The sequence below is a fragment of the Pseudorca crassidens genome, chromosome 8 (assembly GCF_039906515.1).
Source record: "Pseudorca crassidens isolate mPseCra1 chromosome 8, mPseCra1.hap1, whole genome shotgun sequence".
Classification (NCBI taxonomy): Eukaryota; Metazoa; Chordata; class Mammalia; order Artiodactyla; family Delphinidae; genus Pseudorca; species Pseudorca crassidens.
The window spans coordinates 105,859,672-105,880,775 of record NC_090303.1 but is presented as its reverse complement, the minus strand read 5'-3'; the positions used below and the strand labels follow the sequence as shown (position 1 = coordinate 105,880,775).

The following is a 21,104-nucleotide window of genomic DNA, read 5'->3' as shown; positions in this document are numbered from 1 at the left end:
ACGAACTAAGTAACAGCCAGAGTAAGAGCCAACCCAAAGCCTACAGCTTGATCACCCTGGTCTAAGGCAAGAGCCCACCCAAGCCTTGATGATGGTCTACTATCCCTGGTCATCTTATCATTTGTGTTCTAGAATAAAGACAACTACGATGCAGCCCTGCTCAGACGTACAGGTTCTTTTGATACACAATGTGCGTCCCCCTAAAATCTCACGTCCTACAAAACCGTGTGCTAAGATAACAGGAGTTTACGGGGAAGCAAGTGTAGAAGCAAAGCATCTACAGCCCGTTTTTGGTCATCAGAGACTTGTAAGAACAGTAACTGTCTATCTGTGAAGGTAACTCCTGGGACTGAAGGCTGAATAAGAGAACGTGAAAAACACACTCCCCCTCACCAAAAAAACAAAAAAGCAGCATCTTTATGGGAGTTTAAAGGTTCTCTTTCTACCAGAAATCAAGCTTGACTTTAGTCCTCCATTTTTCTAGTGTCCCTGGTCCGTGAAATCCGCAGATCTGGGAGTGCTGAATCAGCACACGAACACCAGGACAATGACAAGGACAACAAGGACAAAAGCAACTTGTGAAATAAGACGACTAGGCCTTCCTTCAAAATAAAGTGGGAGGGGCTGTTAGGACATAAGCAAGATGGTCCCGTGTCAACACGGGTGTCACCACGGGATGAGATGGTCAGCTGTCAACACGGGTGACGCTCACATGGAGCTGGTTCTAAAATCAGAACTCTCTTTTAACAGTGAACCTGGCTACATGTAGTGACACTTGGAGCAAAGGGTCCACTCCCTGTGGCCGGTGAGTCCACCTCTCATCTTTTACAGTCTCCGCCTCGACTCATACCAGGCTCTCCTGTACTGCTTCCTGGCAAGGTGGTGTCAGCAGTTCTCCAGTCTTCTCCCTATCACACGGCCCACACACAACGCTTCTCTTACCAAGAAGCCAGGGAATCTATCTGGCTGACAGCTACCTTCCGCATGACCCCTGAAACTAAGCCAGCAGATCTGACTTTCAGTTCCATTCAATACCTAAGCTCTAGACCTGGGGAGGGAAACCTACAAGCTGCGAAGCCTGAACCTCAGCTGTACGCGTGATGCCTGATTTCCTGACGCGCAGGAGATCCTTTCAAGCAGAAGCCAGCACATTCACACAGGGTGTTCAGTAGGGCAACGGGGATGAGAGGTCACGACACCAACTACACAGGTGGCCTCCACCGCACCCACAGTGACCCAGACAGATTCCCGCGACCTGACCTGTCCCGTCAGTCCCCAGACCAGGGGTCAGGACTGCTTTAAAAGAGCCACCCTAGGAGAAGTCTAGAGGCCAGGGTGCCCACAGCACTCACGGCTAACCTACCAGGTGGCTGCCAGGAACAGGAATGTCAAGTGTGCACAAGAAAGACCCTTCTCATTGTCCCACAGCTCACTCAGCCACCCCTCCGTCCGCAGGCCCTGGGGAGGGCGCACCCCACGCTGGGCTACTCACCATCCGATAGCACCTCATACGCCTCGGCTACTTGTTTGAATTTTCTCTCCGCTTCTTCTTTATTCTCAGGATTTTTATCTGGATGCCACTTCAGTGCCAGTTTCCTATATCTTAAAAGGAGTAAAAGGGTCCTGATCAATCCAATGTCCAGAAAGCCAGTGGACTTTCAAACATAACTAAGCAAAAAAATGACAGCTACAAACTAGCGAGATTAACCTTAGTCTCTATTGTAACATCTCCCTTTCTGCCAGAATGAAAAAAAAAGGTTCTAAACTCGACAGCATAATACAAACCCACATCTAGAGATAAAAAAAGTTTTTAAAATGTGTGAGGACCAAAGTATGGGCAGCATGCACTCATGGTGCTAAGGCTGAGAAAATGGAGCGTGTGCAGACAAAGGCCTTGCTCCCTGAGGAAGGAGCCAACGTGACTGGCCCTATCCCTATGTCCCCATCGCCTGACCAGCCCATTACTTTCGCATCAGTGGGTGAAGGTGGGCCACTGGCCACAGCACAGTGGAATATTCCAGCATCTTTCACGACTTCAGATTTGAATTCAAGATTCACTTAAAAGATTCCATGACCAAGGTCGGTCTGCTCCATGGTTCCAATTAACATTAACAAGTACATGCTTTCCAAATAACAAAAAAAATCCTCTTTTCTAATTAGCTAAACACATTTCGGGGCGGGGGGGGCACGAGACGGGGAGAGGGCGTGCTCCTTAAAAATCTAAGACTAGAATACGAACCGAACAGTCCTTCTAACACTTGGCAAGTTATTAATGTAAGGCTGCTGTGGTTCAGTTTAATTTCAGCATTTTAATCAAAAACCTCAGCTTAACTTATTAAAATCGGATTAAAGCTGGAATCTAATGATAAAACAGTACTTTATCATTAAATCACTGTGGACCTAACCATGCAGTAGCAGACCAAAACCCCTCAAGTGCTGCTACAAACCCTCCATTTAAAAATGACAAACCCTACGAAAGGATAAAGAGAGAAAAAACAACTGGTTTGCACTAGCATGCTCGTGTGAAAGTGAAGAAATGTACACGCGTCCAGAATAAGGTTCAGTTATCTACGCCTTGTGAAAGGCTGCTGGATTCCTTCAGATTCAAGGTGTAACACAGCGAGTTACGGGGCACCATGTGTTCGCCTCTGCACTCCACTGCTTTAGTCACCCAGAGACACCGTGCTCGAATCGTGTCTGGCACAACACAGGCATGATTTTCCATCAGTTAATATAAGTACTGTGCACATATTACACTTATTTAAGAACAGTACAATTACTTCCAACTGTACCAAACTGTTCTTGCTTGTAACCGTGAGCGAGTGTGAGGAACCCCACAGCCCACTGGTGACACAGCTCTAAGGTACGTCCTTGGCCGCCTGGTCCCCACTGTTTCTTGGCCAAGGTCTGACACAGGGATATTCTGCAAGCACCTTCAGGTATGCCCAACAGCAGTCAACCTGCTGAATTAGTTGAGCATTTTTAAAAGAACAACCTGGTTCAAAAATCCTTCATTTCCATCTGCACACCTACTGAGTCTAGTAGTATAGACTTCATTAAGCCTTAAAAAGCTAGTTCCTACAACACAAACCGGAAACTGATTCCCTATTATTCCAGGCTTACGCATTAGTCTGGAGCTAGGCTAAAAAATCTATCAACCTTCTGCTGTACGTTAACACTGAATCGATCCCAGTTTACCTTGAGAGCTGCCCATGACCTGAGACTTGCCTCAGATGCCTCCCGTGGGCCAGGCCCTGGTCACAAAGGTTCAGCAAGGACAGACAGTAGTGCTAGGCTCAAGCATGAACGTGGACCAGGACAGGGTCATGCAACGGGGATCTTTAAGCAACTACACCAAGGATGTTATGGCGACAACCCTACGAGCACCAAGGCAGCTCCACTTCCAAGTCCAGCATCAAAGTTCTTTGGGCTGATTTCACATCCTCAGCAAGTTTTTGATCTGATTCCAGCAGAAATGGAATCCACTGTCCCCAGACAAAGTGACAGAGGAAACCAAGTGCCCTCTTCTCCCTGAATGACAGGTGGTAAGGTGGGCCTAGGTCTGAGGCAAAAGCTAACTTGTTAAATGCTGTCTACAATTCAAACTAGCCTGCAGCAGTCAGAGACTCACACCACCTGAAGTGCCGTTTCTAGGGGCGATATAAAGGTACACTGCAAAAGACCTGCACACTAGTGCACAGACTGACGCATTCAGAAGTGCGATTACTTACGCCTTTTTAATATCCTCGGCTGAGGCATGTCTCTGCACGCCTAGAACTTCATAGTAATCCACCATGTTTTAACCGGCTGCTGGAAACGAGTCCTGCAATCAGAAATCCACGGTCAGTGACAAGACTGCCAAGGCTGGGCTCATCTTGGGGGCAGGGGCGGACAGAGCAGGGGTGAGGGGTGTCGCCTTGCCTGGGCACTAACCACCAGCCTGTTGGGCCGGGGCCTCATCTGGGAGCCGATTCCAAGGCTCACACCCTAAGACCCTTCCCGACGTAGGAAAAAACGCTCTGAAATGAGCTAAGAATAGTCTCAACTAAATAAAACCGACAGGTGACTCTGCACCAGCCTCGGGGCCCGCCGGCCACCAGCTGCCAGGCCCCTGTTGAGCAGCCCAGAGCATCGGTCCCCTCCTCACGCCCTGCACTCCTGTGCCAGGCACTGGACAAGCCTGCGGCCACCTGACAAACATGCTGTCCCTGCCCTGGGGACGCTACACAGGAACGGCAGACACCTTCCACAGCCGGGCAGCCCTTGCTACTGACCAGCCAACATCCTCCCACAGCCCCTGGCTCTGACTCAGGGCTATTCCTGTAACTGCCCCTCTGGCCTCCCATGCCCATCCGTCAGACATGAAAAGAAACACACGGTGCCCCTGCTGGCAGTCCTAGTGAGAGGGCACCCAAAAGCAGGCCTTCAGGGCACACCTGCGGTGCGCTCTCCCCATCACTACACAGCGCAGGATGACGAATCCCTGCTGCTTCCACCGCCACTACGAGGATCGAGCCTCAGGTGCCACAGACTGAACACAACCTACACATCTGCTCCCTCTTAAGATGTGAAGTCTAACGAATTTACTTCTTTACATTTGACTAAGTCACCTCATCAAGCCAGTGACCAAAAACTTACAAGAAACAGGCCTATTCCACACAAGAGTACAAAGTAACTTCACCCAATAAAGCAAAGTTCTTCTATCAAGCAGCTGTGCTCAAAACTGAAGCTAGGGGACTTCCCTGGTGGTCCAGTGGGTAAGACTCCACACTCCCAATGCAGGGGGCGCGGGTTCCATCCCTGGTCGGGGAACTAGATCCTGCATGGCGCAACTGGCAGTCTGCATGCCGCAACTAGGACCTGGCACGGCCTAAATAAATAAATATTAAACAAAACCAAACAAAAAACCATTAGCGTAGTTTAAAAAAAAAAAAAACTGAAGCTAGGCTTTCAATAGCCTTCCCCCAAATTCTAGGAACAGATTTTCAAATGGAATGTTCTGACTGTAAACAAATACATGAGATCACGACCTCCCTGAGGCCACTCTGCTGGGGTTAAGTAATGTCACAACTGGGAAATATCCCCATCTCAAACAGGATGCACCGTTGTATTATACTCCTACTTTTCAACACTGGGGAGCAACCCATGGTAAAAAGAATCTGTTGCATCACGACTCAGCACGTAGGTGCGCACGTCAGCCTGTGCAGCCCTCATCGGACATTTACAGAGGACTCCACATACAAGGGTCAGGAAGAACACAGAGAAAAAGGCCCCTCCATGCCAGTCCAGGGACTGCGTGCAAGAAACAACTCAAACATACCACAGGGGAATCAAAAATAGAAACCCCTCCTACTACCTCAAAATCTCTAGAAATGTTAGGTAAAAACCCAACCAACACCTCTGAAGAGCCAGCTGAGCTGAAGCAGTTAAAAGTGCCAGAAACAGAGAATTAATTACACCAAGAACGGTGACCCCGAGGGGGCGGGGCTGTTGCTGTACTTTCAGGACGAGACTTGCTTCTGTGGCACTAATGGCTGCAATGAAAATCCATAATTTAGTCTCCTCAAAAGGCTGTAACTGCAAGAAAGGGAGACGAGAAAAACTGTCCACTGAACTGCAAGAGAGAGGAAAGGGAACACCCCTGAGAATCGAAGCCTTAAGCCTTGGAACTGCAGAATGGAATCCCATTACCTTCATTAACCTGCAATGCTTCCAAGCTCCAAAACCACCAAATACTATTCCAGGGTGGGGAGGCAAAAAGAGCTGTGCTGGAGAAACAAGTATCTCTACAACCCACGTTGTGTACGTCTGACCAGTGTGGATATTTTTCAATGCGCTATGGAGATCTAACACCCAGCGTGGTGACTACCACCAACAATACTGTGTCATATACACAGAGTTGCTGGGAGACTAGATCTTAAACGTTCTCACCGCAAAAAAAAAAAAAAAAAAATGCTGATTTCATAATGTAAGAGGTGTTAGCTAACTCAGGTGGCAATCCCGTTGCAAGACGTAAATGATTGAAATCAATGTCTCAAATCAATTATATCTCATTTTTTTTAATAAAAATTTAAAAATAAAATGTAACCTTATCAATGAGAGGGAGGAGTGCACAGGCATCTTTGTGAGAAAGCACAAAACAGGACTTTAAAATTTTTTAAATTTAACAAAACAGGTATAGTGGGCATAATTCTAAGTGTTTAAATTCTAAGTATTCTATAAACATTAACTCATTTAATTCAAATACTTTAGTAAAACAATAAGAAAATTAAGATCAAAGATATCCTAAAATTGAATTTGGTTTGCTTCTCCAGCTTCATCCAGATACAACTGACATACAACCTTGGGTAAGTTTAAGATGTGCATCGTGCATGTTAATTTTATTAAAATTGAATTTTTTAAAAAAACTGCAAATGACCTTTGAATAACATGGGTTTGAGCTACACAAGTCCACTTGTATGCAGATTTTTTTCAATAAAGATTGGTAAATTTTTTGGAGATTTGAAACAATCTGAAAAAACTCAGAAGAACCATGAAGCCTAGAAATACTGAAAAAATTAAGAAAAAGTTAGGTAAACCACGAATGAAAAAGATATAATGTAGATATACACCAGTCCATCCTTACATAGGTATAAGGTGAGTGATATTTAATCCAAAATTAGTAACATTTTAGTTTTTGTTCTATAACTTTGCTTTCAAAGAATTACATAACCACACAGTATGTCTCTCCCTCCAGTATCAGCTTATCACAAGTGGTTTTTTAAAAATGTAACAATGTTTCCAATACTGTATTATGAATGAGTGTAATACTGTATGTCATAAAAATTTTATGATTCATTCATTAGTGTATAGGCTAGGCTATCGTGAAGCAATCCTATCGATTACACTAGGCTACCGTAAAGCAATCATACTGCTGCTGTTTCGTTAGCGATGTACGAATTATCATATCTATAAACAAACGTGAATTGTTTTCACATTATCTTTTCATTTTTGTCACACTGACAGACAATTCATCTTGTAAAAATATGATGTAAACTTATGTTATCAATAAATACAATACTGTGAATGCAATTTCTCTTTTTTATGACTTTGTTAATATTTTCTCTAGTTTACTGTAAGAATACAGTGGTATAATACATATAACATACAAAGTACATGCCAATCAATCAACTTTGTTATCGGTAAGGCTTCTGGTCAACAATAGACTTTAACTTTGGGGGAGTCGAAGAGTCATACACAGGTTTTCAACTGCAAGGGGTCAGCACCCCTAAGCCCCACGTTGCTCAGGGATCAACTGTACACTCTTTCGAGAGACAAAAAACAATTCAAACTCCTGGGGCGGGCAGGCAAGATGCACAAGGCAAAGTGAGCCTGGAAATTCCTACCCAGAAGAGACGGCCCGTAGGAGCACAGCAACCTCACGTCTCCTGGAACCACAAACCTGACACTGGCAAGAACACCCGCAAAGCAGCAGAAAATCTGCACCCCTTCATCTGCACTGCAAAGGGCTAGTAATTAACTCCTGCGGGTATCTTCACTTTTGAGCTCCACTTACTGCTGCATGGGGACATCTTAGTGCCCAGCAGTGTCAAAAATGCGGGGAAACCTTACCAGACCACTGTCACCAATGGGACAAGGAGAGAAGTCGCAGGATGAAGCCGCCCTCTCCTAAGAGTTGAACCACTTGCCTGAGCCACATGTGACCAGAGGTCACCAGTGTGTCAGATGCCACTGCTTAGACATCTTTGCTCCCAGTTCAAAGCTCATGTTCTCCTAAGTCCAATCGATTTGTCCTATATTTGCAATAATGTGCCAGTGTCTGTGCAGACAATCGTGGCGAAAAGCAAGAACCTCAACGCAGTCGGCGCAGACATGGCGAGATGGGCTTCGACTTGGCCGTGCCCGCCAAGTGGTGAACGCTGTGACCGCTTAACCACCTAACACATCCCCCGGGAAGATTCATCTGTCCCACAGGACCGTCACGGGGACTGAGGGAGCACGTGAGCGTCATCAATTAACAGCGCCTGGGACACAAGCCACGCTGGGATGCTGGCTATTTTCTCCCTTTCTAAATGGAGACTTCAGAAGGAAATGCAGATGAACTGAGTGAGGCCCATCAGACGCCCAGTCTGCAGCCAACTCTGGACACAAACGCTGCCTTCACTACAGTCCTGTCCAGCTCCAGCCAGCCCACCACTTGAAGCTGACTCTGACTTACAGTCAAAAGGAAAAGCTTCCGCAATTAACGTCCAACGCGCACATTCAGGGCTCACGCTGTTTGACTTCCCAAAGCCGTAAGCACCCAGGGGCTTTCTGGCTGTGGAGTCTCCTGGTTTGCGTACCTCTTGCCAGCCTGCTCCCCTCAATCAGCCTGTGAATAAACAGTGGGAACGCCGGGGGCTCAAAGCCCCCTTCTCGCCCTACTCCTGTGTTTTCATCCACACTGTTATTTAAATACCATTTATGTAGCAATGATTCCCTGATGTTAGCTCCAATCGTAGATCTCACTTTGGCATTCAGACACAAACAGACAGATGGCTACTGACGTAGCCACTTGGACGTCTGACAAGACATCCCGAATAGAACATGACCAAATTTAACTCCCGGCCCTCCTCACTCCCACACCTGGCCTTTCCCTATTAATTCTGCCCCAAGCTGCGTGGCTGGAAACCTTCACCATCACCGACACTGCTACGCCACCACATACACACAACAAACTAATCCACTGTTCTGCCTGGTTTACCTGCAAAATACCTCAAACCCCTTCACTTCTCCTGATCTTCAGTGGCACCAGATACCCTACTCGGAAATACTGTGGCAGCCTCCTTCTCACAGCCAAGATGAGCTGTAAATATGCAGATGCTATCACAACAGACACTACCTACTGTCCAGCAGCAAACAAACCAGCTCTAAAGGACACGGTCGGCTCCCCTGGGGAGTCACGGAATGACACTTCACTGCGCTAGCTAATGCTAGGTCTGGGACAGCAAAGGTACCGGATGAGCCCAGGATATGCTGTCAATCAACAAAGTAAAGATGCCAGCAGAAAGCACAGGCCCGGTCAAGAAAAACACGACTGTGGAACTGGGCCAGCTTGGAGGTGACTAAGAATAGGTGATAACTAAGTGCCATCTGGGCTCCAGGGCTGGTGTCTGTGGAGAGAAAAGCACTTTGGGGGGAAACTGGTGGGATGTGAATAAAGTCTGTAGTTAACAGCACTGTACCCACATAATTTTTTAGTTTTGATAAACACCAGGGTTACATTTGTCATGTTATGGAAAGCTAGGTAAGAGGTATACAGGAAAACTCCTGTACTATCTTCACAACTCTTCTGTAAATATACAGTAGTTTCAAAGTAAAAAGTTCAAAAGTCAGTCAAAAATATGTGCAACCATGTCAAAATGACATCGGAGCAAAATTGATGAAACATCCACAGATCAGAAGGGATTCTGAGTTTCAAAAAGAATGGCTGCCATGCATTTTTTCCCTCCGGTTTTATTGAGATATAACTGACATAGAGCACTGTGCATGTTTAAGGTGTGCAGTATGACAATGTGACTTACGTACGTCATGACACGATTATCACAATCAGTTTAGAGAACATCTATCACCTCATATAGATACAAAATAAAAGACACAGGAAAAGTATTTTTCCTTGTGATGGAAACTCTTAGGATTTACTCTTAACTTTCACATAACACACAGCAGTGTTAATTGTATTTCTCATATTGTACATCAAATCCCTACTACTTATTTCTCTTATGACTGGAACGACTGTTGTGCATTTTAAGTACACATACCAGAGACTTCCCTAGGGGTCCAGTGATTAGGACTCCGAGCTTCCACTGTAGGGAACTAAGATCCTGCATAGCCACAAGGCGGAGCCAAAAAAAATAAAGAAATTTTTTAAAAGCATACGTAACAGCAATAAAATTAAAAACATTAAGCATTTATTGCACTGCCTTTCCTATGCAAACTACACGTGAAACCAAATAGCTGATGAGCCAACCTTCTTTTTATAGATGAATTCCAGCAGACAAATGCAGAAGAAATGCCAGAACTTGAAAACACTATTATCTTGAAACCCCCCAACACAGTGATTCTCAAAGCACAGACTTGGCCCAGCAGCATCAACCCGATCTTGTTAAACAAAAATGACCTTTTAAGAAACCGAGTTCAAACCACCGCATAAAGCCTTCCCACTACAATGAACACTAACGAATCCACACTCTCTCTGCCCCAACAGACTCCGGGCGCAGACCTTAGCTCTGGACGACCACCTCTTCTTTCTGAACAGTGGAGCCTTCAGGGAACTGTCCCTCTAGGTCCTTGTTCAGGTTACATAAGGCATTTGAATTTCTCTTCCACACAGATGTCCTCAAACATTCAAGGGCTTTACCTTCATGCAGTTTTCACTCTCTAGGCTAACACAGCCTCACATTTCTTTGCAGTTAACTCCTAAGAACACTACCCTGGTCCCGGCCGAGAGCAAGCTCCAGAGCTGCAATTCCTTGGTACCCAGAACCCAACACTGACAATGAGGACACGCTCCAGCCGTCACCAACAAAAAGTAAGACCACCGCAGCCCCCCCTCCCTCTCGACTCCCCTAGGAAACACCAGAACCCAATGACCAACATAGACTTGGCTAAGCCGTGGTCTTTCTGAGCCTGCGGTCACTGTCCTGCCTCCTATTACTCACTCTGTACGACTATGGCTCTTCAGACAAGTGAAGTTCACAGCTTTTGCCCATAAATTCCACCTTGGATGTGGCGGCCCATCGTCCCAAATGACCGACCCTTTGGGATACCAGTTACACCATCAACGCATCCACGCTCAGTAAAAACGACGATGTAATTCTGAGTGAATTTCACTACATAAATTTAATATTGAAAACAATCATGATACTCTTGGGACCACGTCATCAAGTTTAGGAAAAAACAAACCTGTAAACAAGTTAGGCACATACAATTAAGGAAGTACGACAGAGTGCTGGGGAGAGGCTACGGAGACAGTGGGGCCAGGAAAGAGGTTATGGAGTCAGCCTGCGCCACCAAGCCCTGCCACGAGGGCAGGGCTCAAGCACTGGACGCTATGGACACGCTCCCTTATCAACAGTATCCTTTTAGTATTCAACCAGTGCCAATAAGATTAACAAATTTTAATACAAACTCAAATTAAAACGTGCTCTAGAGACAATAAAGTGACAATACCCCAAGGTCTAGAAACAGAGGACCAAATGAGGTCCCTTATCCCGAGGATACCTCCTTGGAAACCTGAGAAGTCGGCTTCAGTACTGATCCCACAACCACCACCATGCAGTGTCAGCCGCAGATTAATTCATTTCTTGCTGCTTCAGAATAATCAGGCATAAAAGAAACAATCTAAGTTTTGACAAAATGGTTAACTGCATTCAAATTACTTTTGACTAACCCCGGAGTTTTACACAAAATAAAAAGCCACTAATGGCAATTCCCTGGCGGTCCAGTGGTTAGCACTCCATGCTTTCATTGGTGGCCTGGGTTCAACCCCTCGTCGGGGAACTAAGATCCCACAAGCGAAAAAAAACAATACAAAACAAAAAAGCCACTTACACACTTGTATCAGGAATTTCTCTACAGAATTCAGTATTTCTAAATATTTTAAGTGGCTGTCACCTAGCCCCTAAGACTGGCCAGGTGTCCTGCTCCCCAGAGAAAACTGTAAGGCTGGAGGGTGAGAGAGCGCCTGGATTCTGCAAACACTTCCAGTGCCCACCTCCACCCCTGTCATCTCCGTGCTCAGCTGGCACTACAGGGGACAGCAGACACCAGAACACACGGGCCCTCGGGCGACTGAGACCACTCGACCTGCCCTCCCTTCTCAATCACTCCTGGATGGAGGGAGCAGCGCGCTTCCACACCCCGCACCCCAGGGTCAGCACATCTCCCCCTCAGCCGCAGAAAACGAGGCACAGTTTCTGTGACAGAATGCTGCGTGGAAACGCAGACAGAGCCTTTTTCAAAGCACAGTGTCCACGAGGACTTCAGGCAGGTGGCAACTGCTGCTGGCAAACACCACCTCAAACCGAGCTGCCTGACCCGCAAGCCAAACACAGTCACTTACACCTACAGTCATTAAAACTAAACAGCACTGGAAACTCAGCCCCTCAGCCGCACAAGCCCCATTTCCAGGGCTCAGCCCCCAGTGTGACTACTGGCACCCACCCTGGAAAGGACCAGTGTGGGAAATCGATTCAGACTTAAAGGGAATCTGGGTGAGGAGTGGGAAGATGCTCGTTTCGAACAACCATTATCAAAGTTCTGAACTTCCCACTGACGCAATCTACTGTATGTTAAGGAAGCTGGAGGAAACCAATGCTTCAGATTTTCAATTAAGAAAGAAAAAGAATGTTTCTTAGGACTAGTTTGTTAATCTATGCAATTTCCAACAAAACAGGCCTAATCAAGTCAAAAAAGTTTAACTCTGCCTCTTTAGTAAAGCCACTAAGTAGCCTAATACCCATTAACCAAAAATAACTGCCTCTTGGGACTTCCCTGGCCATGCAGCGGTTGAGACTCCGCACTTCCACTATCGAAGGCACAGGTTCAATCCCTGGTCAGGGAACTAAGATCCCTGCAAGCCACGCAACGCGGCCAAAAAAAACAAAACAAAAACAAACCCTGCTTCTTCCAATAAATTTATTCGCCTTCAATGTTAGGAGTTTCAGAACACACACTTAAGTCTCATGGTACCTAAACTCACGTGCGGACCACTTGAGTAGAAAAGTGTGCACCTCCCCAGGACATGTGCACATACTTATAAATTACATACAGGCACCTCAGAGATATTGTAGGTTCAGCTCCAGACCACAATCAAGCCAATTAAGTGAGTCACACAGTTTTCTGGCTTCCCAGTGCACATAAAACGTTACTTTACATTATACCTGCTAAGGGTGCAATAGTATTACGTCGAAAATAACAATGTACATACCTTAATTTTTTAAAAACCTTTATTGCTAAAGAAAATGCTACGCATCACCTGAGCTCTCAGTACCTTTCTGCTGGTGGAGGATCTTGCCTCCATGCTGATGGCTACATGGCCGTGGCAATTTCTTGAAACGAAGCCATGAAGTTTGCCGCATCAACCGACCCCTCCTTTCATAAGGATTCCCTGCAGCATGCAACGCTGTTTGGTAGCATTTTACCCTGAGCAGAACTTCTTTCAGACTTGGACTCAATCCTCGCAAATCCTGCTGCTGCTTTTTCAACTAAGCTCATGTCCTACTCTAAATCCTTTGTTGTCATTTCCACAATCTTCACAGCATCTTCACCAGCAGCAGATTCCATCTCAAGAAACCTCTTCTTTTTTTTGCTCTCCATAAGAAGCAATGCTTTCTGTGGAAGTTTATCCTTAGATTACAGCAATTCAGTCACATCTCAGGCTCTAATTCTAGTTCTCCTGCTGATTCCACCACATCTGCTGTTTCTCCTCCACTGAAGTCTTGAACCCCTCAGAGTCATCCATGAAGGTTAGAATCAACTTCTCCCAAACTCCTGTGAATGTTGGTATTTTGACCTCTTCCCATGAACCACAAATGTTCTTAATGGCATTTAGAACGGTGAGTCCTTTCCAGAGTTTTCAATCGACTTTGCCCAGATCATCAGAGGAATCGCAATCTATGGCAGCTGCAGCCTTACAAAATGTATCTCTTAAATAACAAGGCTTGAAAGTCAAAATTATTCCTTGATCCGTGGGCTGTGGAACAGATGCTGTGTTAGCAAGCATGAAGACAACATGAATCTCACTGTACATCTCCATCAGAGCTCTTGCGTCACTGTCAAGGAGCAGTAGTTTTTTGAAATGAATCTTTTTCTGAGCAGTGGGTCTCAACAGTGGGCCTCAACAGTGGGCTTAAAATATACAGTATACCATGCTGTCGACAGATGGTGTCAACCAGGCTTTGTCGTTCCACAAGCAGAGTAGACGGAGCGCAATGCTAAGGGCCCCAGGATCTTTAGATGGTAAATCAGCACTGGCTTCAACTAAAGTCACCAGCTGCATTAGCCCCTAACAAGAGAGTCAGCCTGTCCTTCGAAGCTCTGCAGCCACGCATTGACTTCTGTCTACTGTGGAAGTCCTAGTTGACATCTTTCACTAGAAGGCTCTCTTGTCTACATTGAAAATCCGTTGTTTCGTGTAGCCGCTCTCGTTAACGATCTGAGCTGGATCTGCTGGGTAACTTGCTGCGGCTTCTGCGTCAGCACTTGCTGCTTCGCCTTGCACTTTTCTGTTATGGAGACGGCTTCTTTCCTTAAACCTCGTGAGCCAGCCTCTGCTGGCTTCAAGCTTTTCTTCTGCAGCTTCCTCACCTGTCTCAGCTTCACAGACCTGAAGAGAGTCAGGGCCTGGCCTGCATTCGGCTTTGGCTTCAGGCAGTGTCGTGGCTGGTCTGACCGTCTATGCAGACCGCTGAAACTTTCTCCTCAACAGCAATAAGGATGTGTTGCTTCCTTACCATTCGTGTGCTCACTGAAGCAGCACCTTAATCTCCTTCAAGAACGTTCCTTTGCCTTCACGACGTGGCTGTTTGGAGCAAGAGGCCTAGCCTTCAGCCCGTCAGCTTTCCACACGCCTTCCTCTCTCAGCTTCAGCATTTCTAGCTTTTGATTTAAACTGAGAGACATGCGACTCTTCCCTCACTTGAACGCTTGGAGGCCATTGTAGAGTTATTAGTTGGCCTGATTTCAACATTGTTGTGTCTCAGGGAACAGGGAGGCCAGAGGAGGGCGAGAGAGATGGCAGGTTGGTGGAGCAGACAGAACACGAGCTGTTTTAGCTGGGCGGGGTTTTCAGGGCCCCAAGGCAATTACAACAGTAACATCAGAGATGACTGATCGCCATTACATAATAATGGAAAAATCCAAACTATTGCGAGAATTACCAAAATGCGACCCAGAGATACAAAGTGAGCAAAAGCTGTTGGAAAAATGGGACCAACAGACTTGATCGATGCAGGGTTGCCACACACCTTCAATTTGTAAAAAAAGGCAGTATCTAAGAAGTGCAATAAAGAGAAGCGCTGTAAAACGAGGTCTGCCTGTACCTGAACTACTACTATGTACATCAAAACCAAAAATAAAATTATAAATGATGAAACTAAGAATACTTGTATGTACTTACCAAGCATTACGGTTTCATATCATAGCTAGCTAACATCTCAAGGTACACTGGAAGGAGAGAGCCTAGACAGTTTTCTCCACAACTGACAAAGAGGTGGTCGTTAAGTGTAAACATCATCTCTAACATGCAGTCGTTGCACAGTCTCTTACCCCTTAACCACTTTACTGATACAGGTGTCCCCCGCTTTTCCAGAGTTCTCTTTACAACACTTCACCTTTTAAAAAGACCCACATTAATACCTCGTTTTTGCCAGCCCAAGAAATCCGAACAGGATTTTCACTTCTACAACAAAAGGAAGAATCAGAGGCGGCGCCCACCCCGTGGAGCATGTCAGCATGGACGAGTAGAGTCAACTTCAAATGGCCACAGCTCAGCAGAAGCGTTTACTTCCCTCCTCTTGAAATATTCATAGACGATTTTCAACAAGCACCTCAGGTGACAGACACAAATATCCATCTGGAGTGTGAGGTGCTCCACGATGCGTCAGCTCTAAGAACCCAAGTTTTTTGAACAGCTTAACTGGCCCCTTTTTTAAGTTATAAAATTTTGACTTTAATGAGTTATCTAAAGGGGAATTTCCAAGTCATTACACATGCCCCATGTTCTTAACAACACTTAAAGAATATATGTTCCCTGTATAAAAAAATAAATAAAATAAAATTCTAAAATTAAAAAAAAAAAGAATATACGTGCCCAACATGACTGTTGTAATCCTGAGACCTTTGGCTACTCTGTCCCAAACCCTGCCCACGCACACAAATAAGCTGTGTACCTGGGCTAAACTGACCATCTTGGGACTTCCCTGGTGGTCCAGTGGTTAAGACTCCACGCTTCTGCTGCAGGGGGCATGGGCTCGATCCCTGGTGGAGGACCTAAGATTCCTGCATGCCACACAGCGCAGCCAAATACAAGATTTAAAAATAGGGACTTCCCTGGTGGCGCAGTGAAGACTCCGCACTCTCAAGGCAGGGGGCCCGGGTTTGATCCCGGTCAAGGAACTAGATCCCACACGCATGCCACAACCAAGAGTTCGCACGCCACAACCAAGGAGCCCAGCTGCTGCAACCAAGGAGCCCTCGAGCCGCAACTAAGACCTGGCACAACCGAGTATTTTAAAAAGATTGAAAAAATTTAAAAATAACCATCTTTCCACCCAAGAGTCTGTTCTCAAATTATCTCTCCACCTAACATCTAAGAAACCTTGCTCTGCTTGCAATAAAAATCCTCCTTCATTCCTTCCCAATCCAAGAGACTCCATATTGAAAATGGAGCTGAAGGGGGAAAAACAACCTTCCTCCTTCCAGAAAGCTTTTCATTATTATCCACCCCATAGATCGCTATTTATATTGCACACGGTTTTACATAATGCAATTTGTCCATTGAAGACATTCCCTGTCTTTAGCTTAAAAAACCAGCAAATCAAAATACTCATTACTTCTAACTTAGAAAAAGACAAATCAAAGTAAAGATCTTCATTTAAATGTTGAATTCATGTTGTGTCATGAAACTAATTTTCTGCAATACTACTTGCTTAATGGAATGGAAGGAGGCAAATTTAAAGAAAAATAAATGATAAATGTGGCCACATTTCCTATATGTCATTTCATTATCTGATGAATTCCCCGCACACACAGAGGTAGGGGGACAAACAGAGGTGAACTACCAATCCTTATCACATGAACTTAAGTCATCTACTTATAGTTCATTCTTACTCAATATGCCTTAAAGCATTCCTGAAACAAACAAGGGGGGTACTTCCCTGGTGGTGCAGTGGTTAAGAACCCACCTGCTGATACAGGGGACATGGGTTCGAGCCCTGGTCCGGGAAGATCCCACATGCCTCGGAGCAACTAAGCCCGTGCACCACAACTACTGAGCCTGCGCACCACAACTACTGACCCCACGTGCCTAGAGCCCATGCTCCGCAACAAGAGAAGCCACCGCAATGAGAAGCCCGCGCACCGCAACGAAGAGCAGCCCCCACTCGCCACAACTAGAGAGAGCCCACGCACAGCAACGAAGACCCACGCAGCCAAAAATAAATTAAAAAAAAAAGAAACAAACAAGAGAAGTTATTTCCTCTATAACTCAGGATCCAAGACCATTCTTTCAACTGGCAATCATCACCTATTAGGCACGTGGAGGCATGACTAACTTCATTTCATTAAAATAAAATAATACATGCCAAGTACTCAGTCCTGGTACTTGTGAACTGAATTTGTATGCTATCTGTATTTTTGTCCAACCTTCCTAAACGCTGGATTCCATTATTAACCACAGAGAGTAATCAGGGAACAGACAAACCGGGAAAAAGGATCCAATTCAACCAATATTTTCTGAGTACTCTGGGTCCAGGACAATGCCACAGTCACAAACACACACAATTAAAATTCCAGGCCTGCCCAAAGGACCTCACAGGAAGGCCCCAGTGCGCCATCACACGCACAAGGCAAGCTCTAAATGTCTTTCTTGGTAAAAGGCAGAATGAAAATTTCAGAGTGCATAGAATCACATGCTGCACGAGGAAATCACCATCCCAGGGACAACTGATCCTTGCAAGTGAGCTTAGGAACCCTAAAATACCTGGAGTATTAGGACATACAGCCAGTAGTTCTGCTGCCTCACGGCCATATGCAATGGTTGGTACCTTTTACTTAAAATGGCCTAAGTCCTTACAAATTTTATATAGGACAACAATTTTAAGAGAAAACCAAACTATGCCTAAACAACATAACTTCTGAAATAAGGTGAGGAATATAAATTAGAACCTTTTCTACTTTGATGTACATTGCAACCCTTCTACTACTTTCATTGTTTTTTTCAGAAATTTCCCCCACCTTAAAAATCACGTATTTTTTAAAAAGATTTACTCAGTTCAGAAACAAAAGTTTTATCCTCTGATCAAAGAATGGACAGGTGCGAGCTCACACTCTAAAGCACACTCTCCAAAATTTACTTCTTTCTTAAGTAGGATACTGAAACAAAAAGAAGCAACTGTTTTTTGTATGTCTCCCTAAAAATATAAAAGTTTGAAAAACACATTATAATCTACAATAAAAGCCTCAAATTTTTTTCTAGCTGACATATCCAGAAGCCATTTTCTCCAATGAGGCTTCAAAACTGTCTTTCTATACACTATTCTTACCTTCACCAACTTCACTTTTCTTCGTTTACCTCACTTTTTTCAAGTTTGAAGTTCTCTCAAATTCTGTTCACCCAAGAGGAACTACAGCACTTCTTAAATCTTGCCACTGATCCCTTCCTAATTCACTAATAAGCCTGCAGTTAACCTGCTCTCGCCACTGGGTGGTGTCCTGGACAAATTCTAAGCAAAAAAGATTTTAACACAGAACACCATCCTAAATTCTAGATCATTTCCAACGAAGTGAAAAGGCCAAAAAAAAAAAAAGTTTTCTAAAAATTCTTTAAAATATCAAAAGGCTGACTGCATTCATTCAATCCTTATCAACAGACACCAGAAGTGACATCTAATCATCCTTTAAGCGCTAACCAAGGTAGCAGCTGACCTTGAACACGCAGTCATACAGACTGCACCCCAGTGGAAAGCAAGAGGTAACACCAACGTCACTAAGATGACACGCTCAGGATTACACTGCGATGCTGAAAAGCCGGACTGAAAATAACCGTGCCCACTTTAAAACTACAAAATGCACAGACCATTCCATCCCAAACTCGGTATTTGAGTTTGCTAGGCTGAAAACTGTCGTTGCTGGTGAGGAGTACAATTATATTTGTTTGGAATTGTCCAAAATAGAGCTGATACAAGGGAAAATGGTTCTACCCTGGATTTTAACACCTAAAAAAATAATGGGTTTGCTTGAAGAGGAAAGCGATTGCATGCCACCCCAGCCCTCCAGGTGAGTCTCTGTCCTGCAGCCAGAAATACTTTCCAAATCTACCACTTAGAGGTCATGAAAAATGTAAAACACTGATACTTTGAAGAGGATGCTGAACACATGTCAAAGTCTTTGAAAGCCCTTAAATTCCCAACTTCCTAGTCTTGCACAGCACCACACAAAGCCTGCTTAGGTAAATCTCAAAAACCAACTTCTCATCCCCTTTTGTTCTCCTCCCACTTCCTGTCAAGTCATCCACACCTAGACCGAGCCAATTCACTCCCCAAACTCATGACTCTGCATAACCCCCAAAATTCCACAGCTCCCTGGATAGTATGCACAAAGGGCACTCATATTTCTACTACATCCCGTACAAATACTCAACTCCTAAACTCACAGGAGCTCAGGTCTCTGGAATCAGGAACAGTCTGGATTAAACTTCCCAGATGGAATCCGGGGAGGGTGTGGTCTAGGGAGAGGGCGGAGGAAAGAAGTACAAAATGCCTTTCAGATATCGTGAAAACATTCCTATGTGCCTAACTATAAGAAAAAGAGTAAAACCTGAACGAGCGTCACACAAGTTCAAATGCTAAGAGTTTGTTTCTCTTTCCTTTTTCGGTCATTCGGCCGAACTCTTCCACTAAGTCAATTACCTGCCTTACAAGATTCTAGCCATAAAGTCTTACTGCGAATCCACAACGGAACTAAAAACGCTGAGAATACAAAGGGCGCCGCTCAGTCCACCCTTCCCAGGCAGCCCCCCGGGTGGTGGTGAGATCTTTTCACCACCGCCGTGGCCTTTCCGCGTAGCCGGGAGAGGTACACGTCCGACAAGCGACCCACACGCTCTGAAAACGTTTCGCGAGACAACACAAGTTTCCAATTTCCACTTCTTGCGTCGGTTCTTTCCTTACTTGGGCAAAAGTTGACAGAAACTTCAGCTATATAAACTGCGGTGCACCCCGAAGCGAAACCCAGCAAACTGGCTTTTTAAGTAGGCCGAAAGCCAGGCGTTTCCTTTCCATCTCCGACACACTTCGGAGAAGCCAGCGGGGAGTTCCCGACACGCGGCCTCGCGTCCCCCGCCCGCTTCACGGTCTCCGCGCTAGGCAGCGCGGCCTCCCACGAACCTCTACTCTTCCTGCACACTTACCTCCTCCTGGCTTCAAGGCCGTCTATGTGGGGCCTTAAAACCGAGTGAAAACCCAGCCTCCCACGCGGCAGCGCCGCCCCCGCCCGCAACAACCGGCGCGCGGCCCCCAGGACGCGGGGAGGAGAGGACCCCCCAGGACAGGGGGAGGGGACCGGGGGAGGGGGCCGCGAGGAACGAGCTGGACCCCGGCCCCACACACGGCCCCCGGCCTGCCCCCTGCGCCCCCGCGCCCCCAACCCCGGTCTCACACCAAGCCCGGCCCCCGGCCCGCCGCGGCCAGGGCCCGGGTCAGGTGGGCTGCCGGGCCCGCCCCCCCGGCCGCTGGCGGCCCTCACCGAGGACACGGGAGCCGGCGGCGTAAGGCGCGGCGGAGCGGCGACCGGGGCTCCTCGGCTCCGACACTGCGGCGCGGCTGACGGCGGCGGCTGCGCTGCAACGGTCCTCGCGCTTTCCTTTCTCTCCTTTCTCTCCTTTCTCCAACAACAAACAGGAAGTGCGTCACGCGGCGGCGGCGCGGCTACGACACTTCCGCCCGGCCCTGACGCCGCGCATGCGCCCCGCCCCGGCCGCCCCCTCCGCCCCCGCCTTCCCGAAGGTTCTGCGTGGCCCGGGACGCAGCGGGCAGCGCGCGTGCGCAGTCGAGGCCCCGTCGCCGGCGCTTAACGGCGGTGCGCGTGGGGTCCTGTCGGTGGGTCTGCGCGGCTGGCGGGTGTCCCCGGGGCCCAAGGGGTGGGCCGCTGACCCGCCCTTCGCCTGGGACCCTGGAGAGCCGGGGGGGGGGGGGGGCCGTGGGTCTTGTTCTTCCCACTTGAGATCAGAGACCGTATTTTCAGGAGCCGTTTCTTGTGTAAACCCTCCCTGTGTTACGCACCTACTTCTTAGCAGGTGACCAGCACGTGACCAGTTAGCAAAAGAAAACTTTTATTCGGAGTCA

General features: G+C 46.5%; 1 protein-coding gene across 3 annotated transcripts in view; it reads right to left on the bottom strand.

The window, feature by feature from the left end:
* The window catches only part of DNAJB6 (DnaJ heat shock protein family (Hsp40) member B6), a 55,710-nt gene extending 35,046 nt beyond the window's left edge, over positions 1 to 20,664 (bottom strand). The window contains exons 1-3 of one of the 3 annotated variants that reach the window (XM_067747592.1): positions 20,506 to 20,664; positions 3,732 to 3,823; positions 1,493 to 1,602 (exon numbers count right to left, since the gene is read on the bottom strand). In XM_067747592.1, coding sequence (XP_067603693.1) covers positions 1,493 to 1,602; positions 3,732 to 3,796 — 175 coding nt within the window. In that variant the 5' untranslated portion in view covers positions 3,797 to 3,823; positions 20,506 to 20,664. Of the gene's footprint in view, positions 1 to 1,492; positions 1,603 to 3,731; positions 3,824 to 3,921; positions 4,060 to 20,170; positions 20,219 to 20,505 lie in introns of those variants that run through there. The other 2 variants (XM_067747595.1, XM_067747593.1) reach the window with 2 other exon arrangements.
* Between the last annotated feature and the right edge of the window lie 440 nt (positions 20,665 to 21,104).